Source organism: Nycticebus coucang, chromosome 17 (assembly GCF_027406575.1).
Source record: "Nycticebus coucang isolate mNycCou1 chromosome 17, mNycCou1.pri, whole genome shotgun sequence".
In the NCBI taxonomy this organism is placed as follows: domain Eukaryota; kingdom Metazoa; phylum Chordata; class Mammalia; order Primates; family Lorisidae; genus Nycticebus; species Nycticebus coucang.
This window is the reverse complement of record NC_069796.1, coordinates 30847752-30860383: the sequence shown is the minus strand read 5'-3', so window position 1 is coordinate 30860383 and position 12632 is coordinate 30847752. Positions and strand designations below refer to the sequence as shown.

At 38.1% G+C, this 12632-nt stretch overlaps 1 protein-coding gene across 3 annotated transcripts in view; it reads left to right on the top strand.

Moving 5' to 3' along the window:
* Nucleotides 1–7430, top strand: part of KIF3A (kinesin family member 3A) — a 58586-nt gene extending 51156 nt beyond the window's left edge. For all 3 annotated transcript variants that reach the window (XM_053566985.1, XM_053566987.1, XM_053566986.1), the window contains 4 exons: nucleotides 92–145; nucleotides 497–565; nucleotides 1135–1259; nucleotides 3694–7430. In XM_053566985.1, the coding sequence (XP_053422960.1) occupies nucleotides 92–145; nucleotides 497–565; nucleotides 1135–1259; nucleotides 3694–3742 (297 nt within the window). In that variant the 3' untranslated portion in view covers nucleotides 3743–7430. The remainder of the gene's footprint in view (nucleotides 1–91; nucleotides 146–496; nucleotides 566–1134; nucleotides 1260–3693) is intronic.
* Nucleotides 7431–12632: the final 5202 nt, after the last annotated feature.

Genomic DNA, 12632 nt, shown 5'->3' with positions numbered 1-12632 from the left:
AGCATTGAGATTTTTAGTTCTATGGATATTTTTCTATATCATAAATGTTATTCCATATTAAAAATAGACTTATCTTTGACTCTTTTGAAAGGAAATGATTGAAAACTATGTCCATTGGAATGAAGACATAGGAGAATGGCAGCTAGTGAGTATTGCCTTTATCCTTTCACAAAATACTTGCAAAGTACTTCCTGTGGACTAGAAATTGTGCCAGTTACAATGGAGAGGGAGGTGGTCCAGAGGAGAATCTAGAGGAGAATCCAGTAGGGCAGATAGGATATTTTTATAATTAGTTGTATTACATTGCATAATAACTAATTAACTAAAACACACAGATCATGGTCTAGGTGGAAATTGTCAAGGTCAGGGGTACATGCTGGGCTTGCCTGTTCCAGCATTCAGATTGTGTTCCACAAGTATAACAGGTTATCGCACAGTAATTTGCCTGATTCATGGTATTAATTACTAAGACATTTTTGTCCTTTTTTTTTTTGAGAAATGTGTTGCATACACAGGAAATAATATGAGGAAGCAAACCCCGGTACCTGATAAAAAGGAGAAAGATGTAAGAATACTTTTTTTTTTTTTAAACTACAGTTGCTTTATAGAAATGTGAGTCATTAAATTGTGTTATCAACCTGGTATCTGTTAATCAGCTCTGCTGAAAAATGGATTAATTTGAGGGGAATAAAGGCTCTAGGATGGGGTGATTATTAAGACAGTTCTACTCACCATCAGTCTTGATCGTAGGCCTATCATTTCTACAACAGTTGTAGAGTCACTGAGTAGAGCCCTCTTTTCATTACCTCATTGGGTCATGGGGACATGGTTAGAGACTGAAATGTGTCTGTCTTCCTTTTCAAAGCTAGTTCTAATTCTAGGTTAACAAGAAGAGGGAGCAGCTTTAGGGAAAACAGCAACTGTTTTTCTTTAAGGAAATTTGTGTATGTGAGGGATTCCTGTTTACCGTTTGGTGACTACACCTTGAATATTGGGATTAGATGTCTTTAGTTATTTGTTTGGTTTTGTCTTCTGTGGTGTTTTTCTAGGAGTTTGTTTAGTATTTTAATTCTTCCCCCAAATCTAACTCAGCTTCTTCCTGGAAGAGTGCCCTGTGTGCATTTCTTTTCTTAGCCCTTCGAAGTGGACCTTTCCCATGTGTATCTTGCCTATACTGAGGAGAGTCTACGTCAGTCTCTGATGAAATTAGAGAGGCCACGGACTTCAAAGGGGAAGGCACGGCCCAAGACAGGGAGAAGGTAAGGGCCCCTTGAATCCCTTCACATGAAGGATATAAGATGTTCTAGTTAGACACCTTTAAAGGACATTAAAATTTATTTAGTTAACATGATAAATATTTTGGCTGTTATATTAAAAATCAAATTCCTTGTTTAGTTAGAATTTGAGTGAAGAATTAAGTCTTTCAACTTCCTTAGCCCTCCAGAGTAGTAAAATTTATTCTTGATTTGCTTTGTTCTTTCCAAGTGTATAATAGATCACATACTATCTTGTTTAATTCCTTAATTCTTGCATCAATTCTAGTGAGATGTTAATTAATTTGCCTGGTTCGATTCCCAAGGTTTTATACTCAACTGGTTAGTTTTTCTATCATAAACATTGCCTCAAGAACCTTGATTTCCTCAGTCAAGGAAAACTTCTCTGGTCATCTTTTCCTCTTCTCTGGGCACTGGTTTTGACTGTTGGGTCGTCTCCGTGTATCATCACATAAGCCCAGGGAAACCAGGATGCGGGAGCCCAGGGTTGGACCTCATTTCTTTTCTCTCTTTCGTAGATCAAATAATTTTCCATTTGCTTAAGCCAATTGGGAGACTTTGGGAATCCTGAAATGGTAGAAAATAATAAGCTGCTTTTCCCCCTACTTTGAGTACGTGGACTTTTGAGTTACATGTAGGATGAGGCTGTATAGTTTTGATATTTTTATGTTACATAATCTCACAGACAATATTTAAAGTGTTCATTTATAACTTAACGCTTACAAATTTGAGATAGTTGAACTTGGGGTAGGGGAGAATCAGTGGCATATTTAAAGTGTATAGATTTTTACATTATTATTTTTTAAGACAGAGTCTCACTCTGTTGCCCCAGGTAGAGTGCCATGGCATCATAGATTATAGTAATCTCCAACTCTTGGGCTCAGGTGATCCCCTTGCCTCAGCCTCCCGAGTAGTTAGGACTGCAGCTGCCACCATGCCTGGTTATAGATTTTTACATTCTTTAGTATTTAGATGAGGAATTTTATATGCCAACAGAAGCCACAAATATGAATGAATGAAGCAAATAATTTCTAAGAAACACTAGTCCTTTAGATGTATTTTTTTACTTTTCTACTTTTAATAGAGATATTTTCCTCTTTACAGTAAGTAGGAAAAGTGACAGTGTGAGTGTGATGATAAATAGTAAGCCCTTTAGCCTCAGGAGAAAAGTAGGCAGTGGTGGGGACTGGGGCAAAATGGAGAGCAGCTCTGTCTAAAGTGAGTGGCTGCTGTTCTCGTCCTCGTTTGTTGTGGGAATAGTGGGGCTTGTTTCTGGATCTTCTCTTTTCTAAGAAGCCAGAAAATAGGGTTATTTACATAAGATCTTTCATCTTTTAGTTACCTTTTTTTTTTTTTTACCATGTGAACATAAATGAATAATTAGATATTTAAATATAATTGCCAGAATGCTTATTTTAAAATATGTACTTTTTTAGTTTAACTGAAAAAAAATGTATGGACCAACATTATGTAAGCCAAGCATCTCTGTATACTACAATTAGCCTGCATATTATGAAAACCCTAAGAAAATGATAGATAGCTATAAACACGGGCAAATCTATATAACAATAAATGATTTATCAATTACATTACATTACATGATATGTTCAAAGTGATATTCCTCATTAGAAACACATAGTTCAATGCACTGGGAAAAATTGTAATAAATACGGGACATTACTATAGATAGCATTTCCATTAATCCCTGAACATGCATATGTGAGGTATTGCCTCAAATGACTTCTGTTTCTGATTTTCACTAAATCCACCTCTACCTTTAGGATACCCCAGAAGGGATAATCATGGGATTCAGACATGGCAAGCGTGCAGCCCTCTTGGCCTGGCCTCAGTTGTCTAGTCCAGTTTTGGAAATTACCATCCGCCTAGTCCCTCATTACTCTGGCATAATAAGGTGGGGTTCTATCCACTTATATTACTCTAGGTGACCTTCCCCTAGCTGAAAAGGTAGGAATTAATTGATCACTTAACATGGTCAAACATTTTGGGCTGGCTGCAGTGGCTCACACCTGTAATCCTAACACTCTGGGAGGCTGAGATGGGTGGATTGTTTGTGCCCAGGAATTCGAGACCAGCCTGAGCAAGAGTGAGACCTTGTCTCTACTAAGAAGAGAAAACAAAAAAATAACCGGGCATTGTAGTGGGCACCCACAGTCCCAGTTACTTGGGAGGCTGAGTCAAGAAGATCTCTTGAGCCCAGGAGTTTGAGGTTTCTGTGAGCTATGATGCCACAGCATTCATAAAAAAAAGAAAGAAAGAAAAAAACATGATCAAACATTTGAAAATTAGTCTGTTTCCAGACTCCATGGCCACCTTGTGTTTTCTGCTACATATTGTAAAGTGTTTGCATTTCATTCTTTTAGGAAAGCGTTCATGCTTGCTTTTTCTCTTCTCCAAACAGAAAGCGTTCTGCAAAGCCTGAAACTGTAATTGACTCTTTACTTCAGTAAATGTTACAGACTTAAAGTTACAATAAAAATTAATGATATTCTCATGCTTGGACAGAATCTTTAATTAAAACACTGAAGACTTCTGAGTAAGTTCAAATAAGAGAAGCTATAAATGATGGAGTAAGACTGGATATATTAATTTGCCTAATAACTTTTAGTCTATATATATGGAGTTCATATAACATTGTACAACCGGTACTGTTCAGAGATCATTCTGCTCTTCACTTGAACTGTGCAGGGAAGTTGGGGAAGGAGTTCATACCATAGAGAGGTATAGTTTAGATGTATTTGTAAATCGGTTAGCTATTTACCTAACTACTGTATATTTAGAAAACAATTTCAAAATAGAAAAACGATTCTCCCGTTTTGCACACAGAAAGTAGCAGATCAGATTGTCCTATGTTGCACTGTTATATATGAATGTTTGAGCTGCTTATCTAATAAATGACCTAACATTAGCCTTCCAGCCTGTTTAAACATGTTCTGATTTTCCAGTATTCATTGCATTTTAAGTATGAAATGACTGATCTTATTGTTCTCCTGTAGAAAATTTTATAACTCAACAATCTTTGCAAATATACGTTTTAAAAAAAGTTGAAAATGTGTTTTATCTGGACCTCTCCTGACTGGCTACTTTGAGTCAAATCAAATACACATTTTTGTCGTTCTGATTTCATGTTCTCTTGAAATGTTGAATTGCACCTAAATATGACGGGGCCATGGTGGCAGAAAATTAAGTAGCTAAGTGGAGGCCATTTATCCTTGCCTGTCTGTGTATTTTTAAATATTAACTTTGAAGTGTGACTTATGGATGCATTTTTCTGAGTTCTGAATTTTGATGGAAATTACTCTGTATCTCCCAATTAAGGGTATACATCTTCCAGAAAATGCAGCTAAGCAAGAAAAATGTCTTTTAGTCCTGTCTTTAAAACACTTTGTTTTGGGCAGCGCCTGTGGCTCAGTAGGGCGCCAGCCCCATATACCAATGGTGGCAGGTTTGAACCGGGCCCCCGCCAATCTGCAACAAAAAAATAGCCGGGCATTGTAGCAGGCGCTTGTAGTCCCACCTACTTGGGAGGCTGAGGCAAGAGAATTGCCTAAGCCAAAGAGCTGGAGGTTGCCAAGACCTGTGACACCATGGCACTCTACTGAGGGCAACAAAGTGAGACTCTGTCTCTAAAAAATAAAATAAATAAATAAATAAAATAAAACACTTTGTTTTGTTTTTCATATTTTATAAAAAAAATTTTTCCCTAATTTTAACTATTGATTAATCTAGTTAGACCATATTTCTCTATAATTAAAATTATGTTCATTTTATAGTTAAATAAGTTGTAATAAAATCATTCTTTTGTGGCTGCTTACAGAATTTTGATTTCTTTTGAAAGCTACTCTACTCCTAAACCACATAATATATGTTTTACGGGTTTTAAAATTATGTAATTAGCCATGAAACACATTGGTTGAAAAGGTTTTGAGACTTCATAAGTTAGTATTTATTAAATTAATATTTTAGTAAGTTTGATTAAATATTAGTTTATAATACAAAGTTGTTATACAGTGGGGATGAGTGATGGTAAAAATGTGTCCGTAAATTTAAAGTACGTTCCAGAAGTGGACTCAATGTTCTGTACATGGTGAATATTTTCTAGGTAATTAGAATTGCATTTCACTGGCAGCATTTTCTTTGTAATGTGTTAGATAGTTAGAAGTTTATAACTTATTCTGTGGGTCATTGTTTAGGTACTGTGGAGACTTGAGGTGAATACATGTCTTATAAAAGCTGTGTGAGCAGAATATTTTGATAATTGTAAAATGTTTTTGATGATGTACACATAATGGTGTTAGAAATTACTCTATAGAGAACTTAATTTTGCTAGTAGATAAAAAAGATCAGTGCTTCTTTTTAAAAGTCCACGTTCCCAGACTTCAACAATTCAATTAAACAGGAGAGGAATAACTTTTGAATTAAGCTTTAAAACATCATAGGAATTTAAGCGAGTATCTCAGACATTTTTTCTATCCCACCCTACCACAGAAAGAAATCTATAAAAAGGCACAATAGGCCAGGCACAATGGCTCACACCTGTAATCTTAGAACTTTGAGAGGCCAGAAGTGTGAGACCAATTTAAGCAACATAGTAAGAAGCTGTCTCTACAAAAGGGCGGTGCCTGTGGCTCAAAGGAGTAGGGCACCAGCCCCATATGCCAGAGGTGGCAGGTTCAAACCCAGCTCTGGCCAAAAACTGCAAAAAAAAAAAAAAAAAAAAGAAGCTGTCTCTACAAAATATAAAAGAAATTAGCTAAGCATTGGTGGTATAGGCCTCCTAGCTACTTGGGAAGTTGAGGCAGGGGGATCACTTGAGCCCAGGAGATTGAGATTGCTGTGAACTATAATCATGTCACTGCACTCCAGCCTGGACAACAGAGCGGAACCCTGTCTCAAAAAGAAAGAAAGAAACAAACAAAAACAAGTCAAAATAAAAAGTCAATCTGTAAAAAGTCAATTGAGAAATTTTTAAAGCAGGCTTCTATAACAATTTTTTTTTGAAAAAAGCAATATGTTAAAACTGATTATACTAGATAGACGTTAAATATCTGTCTTACAAAATACCAAAATTTGCTACTCAAGCCAGGCCTGAATATCCATATGAAAATATGGGACATTGACTTTAGTGCTATTCATTCAGTTCGTTATAGCAGTTCTGTGATATCTTCATATCGATGATGTCTTTGTCCACAAAAGAAATATTTTGTAACTTCAGTGTTAATTTTATGAAAGGATATAGATGAACAAACTTGCTCATTATTTGAAATAAATATGCAAATTCAAAATGAGTTCATATAGATATATAGGTTATTGAATGGGCATCTTTTTTTCCTCTTTAATTTAAAAAGTAATATTTATTTATTAAAAGGTGTCTTGGTAGAGTTATTGGTTTATAGTATGTTCTTATAATTACATATACTAATACTTAGGATATTAAAATATAATAACATTCTCCATTTTTTGTTTAGATTCTTGTAAAGTATAAAGCTAATCAAGGAGAGAGTCTGTATCTACATGTTGGTCCCACAGGTAGAATCCATTTGACAAGTTATTTCATATACTTTTCTAGAGAAAGGGGAATTTTTTCTGCAGCAGGAAATTTAATGTTACTTTGGGAGAAAGGGTGGTGGTATTTTATTCGTAACATGTTTTTAAAATTATGATTATGGTTTTGGGGTGGCTTTCTTGTTTTGTTTTGTTTTAGTCTATTTTTAATATCTTTCTCCTTAACTCTTAAGGAAGGTATTTCTCTTTCCTACAGGGCTGTGAATTAAGGAATGGGTGGAGTTTACATTTAAGTGTGCCAGTGTCTGCCCAATTTCTTAATGTATACATTTGTTTTCCTTTTTAATTATTCTTTGTTCTTAAAATACTAGAAGAAAACATAGATCTTTCTAGTGCCTTTGAACTTATACTGTAGTCTGATTAATTTAAAATTATTAATAACTTTAATAACATTACTATAATGCTGTATACTGGCCAAAATGACAAATTGTAGAGTAAATTTATTGCATCAGTTTCAGAAGCCACACTTTCATTGTATTTTATGTATAAGTTGTATTTGTTCAAGTTGTATATATTGATATTGTAGGTATACGTGCAGCATGGTTAAATAAGAATAAAAGTCTTTTATCTAAGGCCTGTATTTGTGGTCTTTCTCTTTTCTGAACTATCTTTGTGTTTCCTTTCAATATGACATTAATGAGCAGGTTCTTTGTGCTTGAAATCTTAATTTTGTATGTTTAAAAGATACTTATGTAATTTCATATTCAGAAACTCTTAACGTTGTCAGCCTTTTAAACAGAAATCATGGGGTGACACCTGTAGCTCAGTGGGTGGGGTGCGGGCCACATACACCCAGGCTGGCAGGTTCAAACCCAGCCTGGGCCAGCTAAACAATGACAACTGCAACAAAAAATTAGCCGGGCGCTGTGGCAGGCGCCTGTAGTCCCAGCTACTTGGGAGGCTAAGGCAAGAGAATCACTTAAGGGTGGGAAGTTGCTGTGAGCTATGACACCATGACACTCTACTGAGGGTGACATGGTGAGACTCTGTCTCAAAAAAAAATAAAAATAAAAAAATAAACAGAAATCATGAAACAGAAACTCTGATAAAATTTATTTTTCAGCAAAAATATATTTATCCAAGTTTTGTTATCCTTTTGTTAGGTGTTAGAGAATAGAAACCAGTTCTTAGGTAATAAAGAGTGTGTGTGCAGAATGTATCTCACTAAAAGGTAAGAGAAAACATTGCTTGGTGATAACAATAGCACGACCTCATTCAGAAATTCCTCATGAACTTACAGTATCTCCAAAACAATAATGTTGCTTGGATTATTGTTAACCATATGTTCTTTTGACAAACATTGATTTCCAGGCACTGTACTAGGCAGCCTTAAAAAATTCAAATTCAAAAAAAAAAAAAGAAAGAATTCAAATTCAAGCTGGACACAGTGGCTTATGCCTGTAATCCTAGCACTCTGGAAGGCTGAAGCAGGAAGATCCCTTGAACTAGGAGTTCAAGACCAGCCTGAAAAGATCAAGACCCTGCCTATACTAAAAACAGAAAGATTAGCCCAGCATTAAGGTGGCCACCTGTAGTCACAGCTACTCCATAGGCTGAGGTGGAAGGATCACTTGAACCCATGAGTTTTAGGTTATGTGAAACTATGAGTGAAACTATGTCTCAAAAAAAAAAAAAATTTTTTTTTTTTTTTTCTGTGAACTGGGCTAGAGTGCAGTGTATCATAGCTCACTGTATCCTCCAACTCCTGGGCTCAAGTGATCCTCCTGCCTCAGTCTCCCAAGTAGTGAGGACTACAGGCACACACCACCACACCTGACTAATTTAGAAATGTTGGGGGCCATGCATGGTGGCTCACGCCTGTAATCCTAGCATTCTGGGAGGCTGAGGTGGGTGGATCGCTTAAGCTCAGGAGTTTGGGAGCAGACTGACCTCGTCTCACTAAAAATTGAGAAATTAGGTGGGTGTTGTGGCAGATACCTATAGTCCCAGCTACTTGGGAGGCTGAGGCAAGAGGATTGCGTCAGCCCAGGAATCTGAGGTTGCTGTGAGCTATGATGCCATGACACTCTACCCAAGGTAATGGAGTGAGACTATCTCAAAATAATTTTTTTTTTTTTTAAGAGATGGGGGTCTTGCTATTGCCCAGGCTGGTCTTAAATTACTGGCCTCAATTAATCCTCCCACCTTAGCCTCCCAAAGTCCTAGCTAGGATTACAGGTATGAGCCACCACACCCAACCTCAAAAAATTGTTTTAATTGACACCTAATTGTATATCTAGGGTCTATAGTGATATTTCAGTACATACGATGTATAGAGATCAGATCAGGATGATAAGCGTATCAATCTTTTCAAACATTTATCATTTCTTTGACTTAGGAACATTTAATTCAGTATCCTGTCTTCTAGCTATTTGAAAATAGATAGTATGCCAAAAAAGTGTTCACATTTTAAGAAAGGAAAAAACTATTAAAATTGTAATACTCAGTATATACCTGTGTTTATTATTTTGTATCTCTTGTAATCACAGACATTATATGTGGCTTGAGTATTACAATTCTAATACAGTTTGTTCCTTTCTTAAATGTGTATACTTTTATGGCACCCTCTGTGTATAATATTTTATTGTTAACAATAGTCATCCTATAGTGGTATACTCCAAAAGCCCGAACTTTCCTCCTATTTAGCTGTAATTTTGTGTCTCAAAGGACTTTTTTTTTTTTTTTTTTTTTTTGCATAGGAGAGGCATCCTCGGGCCATTCCAGGCCTTGCTCTCTTCCTGTTCCCAAATTCCAGTTTATATTAAACTATCCTACATGTTTGTAGAACATGAAAATAAAGGCCTGCCATTGCATAAGCAAGATAATAGTAATGCTGCCTCTGTGCCCTCTGTGCCCTCTGTCCCTCCTCCCCAGCTGAGTTTTGGAGCTGTGATACTCACTTCCATCATGCAATAAATACCACTAAGGTGCTCCTTTAGGAAACCTGTTACTGTCTATGTTGTAGATCCTCAAAGAGAAATCTCTTTTAAAGCTAAGTATCTGCCTAATTGGACTGTTTTACTCCCTCCTATGTAACAGAGTTAGGTAATGTGTTTTCATTTTGCTCGGGCTGACAGGGCTGCAAAATCTGACGGCCTGCTTACTTGTAGTCTATCTTGCATCTGGATCACCATTTCCTACTCCCTTTCTTCTTTGGTCCTAAATAATGTTGTTGCTATTTTCTGTTTTAATCTCTCCCAGTAAATCACTTTGAATCTATTTAAAAACGTGGTGGTGTACAAATAAATAAATACCCCAGCTTGTGCTTTACAGGAACAGTTAAGTTAGTTCTGAAGCCACAGCATTAATTTAAAGCAAGTAAGAGGAGCCTTCCAAACACTTGGTTGTTATCTGAATTTCTTATTTTTAAGCTGTGTCATTTGCAAAGCAAATCAGGTATTCAGTCCTCCTTCGGAAGTTGAACAAATGTGTGGGAAAATGATTATGAAGAGGCTACTTCAAAAAGAACTTGTTTCCTCTCAGCATTTATCGTGGGCTTCCTGTGACCCAATCTTCAAGTTACTTTTATCAACGTTATCAGAACATCAGATTGTCTTACCCGACACGGTTATGGCTGCGACTGAAGAGTATGACAGATCAGACCTTCTCCTACACCTGCTTCCCTCCCCCAGCCCTGCTCAGAGGGCTGGGGGAATTTTAGTTTTCAATCAAAGGCTTTATTTCTCCAATGGTACAAAGCAGTTTATCTGGGACTTTACAACTGAAGAAAGTATTTCTCAGAGTCGAAACCAATCTTAGCAAGAGGATATTGCCTAACCCAACCCTAAAAATACCAGAGTCATCACAGAGGTACTGTTTGGCCTTGACTCCTGCTCCCCCTGGGCTGTGCTACACAGTCATCAGTTATCCTGCCTAAGTGAGACCTCTTCGCTGCTGTAGCCCACTCTTTTATTTACGTACCTCTCTTCTGTATTTACTATGTACCTGCACCATGTCGAGTAGACTGTCCTTGTAAAACTCAGCCCCCTTCAGCAGGGGTAAATGGAAAACGACAGTGTGTGCAGCCTTGCCAGGGCTGTGGTGAAGGCTGGTGAACAGTGAGCTGCCAGATGGGCATTCTTCCCTCGCAGCAAGCACGGTGCCCCGCACATGTCTTCCTGACCAAATGGTCAGCAAAGGCTGCTTCTCAGGGGAAGTGCTGTTTGAGGTCTTAAAGCAGTTTAGCATGTGGGGAAAGGCATTCCATATGGCAGGAGTAACGTGAGTTTGGATGCCATATGCATTGGGGGTGTATGTTTGAAGTAGGGCAAGAGGGGTGGGGACATATGAGCCTGAAAGGGAAAGGGTAGATGAAGAGCCTCTTGTGGAAGAGTTTTCTGTAAGCAATAGGAAGCCACAGAAAGATTTTAAGTGGATCACTCACATTGTGTTTCAGAAAAACAACTGCTGGAAAGACTGTGAAGGATTAGGTGGGAGGGAGCAGGACCTGGTGCAGGTACATAGTAAATACAGAAGAGAGGTACGTAAATGAAAGAGTGGGCTACAGCAGCCAAGAGGTCTCACTTAGGGCAGGATAACTGACGACTGTGTAGCACAGCCCAGGGGGAGCAGGAGTCAAGGTGGGGATAGCAGATGATACACACATCTGTGTCCTGGGAGCTGAAATAGCTCACCCCTCTCAGCTATTTCTCCTGCTCTCCCGATGGTATAGACCAAGGGAGCAAACGTGTCGTGTCTTCTGTGTACTCACATCGCCTGGTAGGTGCCTCCGTGTGCAGTGAACACACAAACCATGAAAACATACTTCTGTTTGCTTTAACACTGACTAACAGGAACAAGAAGAAGCAGACGGCTTAGCGACTGAAAGTTGGACTAAGAAGAAGTTGACTGGAAGGATGGATTAGCAGAAAGGTATTTTAGAGCGCTAAAGAGAGAATGTCTGGATGCAGAGGGGCAAAGCCCCGATTTAGGGGATACTGGGCATGACAGCTAACCTGGGGATTTTGGTATTCTACTTGGGAATGGAAGTCCATCCTGAGCTCATAAATTGAACCTAGAAATCAACAACAAATCAGCCATGGGACTAGAAAAAGTGCTTTTTTAGCCCTCAATAGAAGTTAGTAGGAACTGAGATGCTAGTCTTCCATGCTGGTAGGCCAGGCCAGGCCATGCTCTGAGAGAAAGCTGTTTACTGTACTTGGTCTTGAGATTCTCCAGGCCCAGATGATTTGGATACCTTGAAAGGCCAGTTGAGATGACATGCAGAGGAAAGAAACATCGAGGGTAGGCTTAGTGGCTCAGACTGACTAACACCAACAAGACAGTCTCTGTTACCTTTTTATCAGAGGCCAGCATTTCTTATTGTGGCCCAAGAACATTTCGATAAAAGACATACAGCCGTAGATTTTCCTCATTCATTTATCCAATAAATATTACCTACTACATGCCGGTTGGAGGTGTCTATTCACTGGCAAAGGTGGAGGCAGCTGATAGGAGGGAGTGGCTCAGCCTTTGCAGTCAATGTCACACATCCCATGTGCACAGAAGAGACACGTTCCCTGGAGCAGGCATGGCTGTGGCTGAGTGTTTTAAATGTATGCGTTTGGATGAGAAGCATTTAACTTTCACTTCATCCTGAAGGTTTATTGCTCACTGTTAAGTATATCCTCAAGTCCTGTTCTCTCATTCTTTTGTTAAATTCAAAGTCTCACTGTTGGATGTTTCCATCTATGGAGTTCAGAGCTACGTGTCTGGGAGTAAATAGCAATGTTAGTTGCATCTTGTCCATCAACGCTTATCTCCTGACAGATCTGC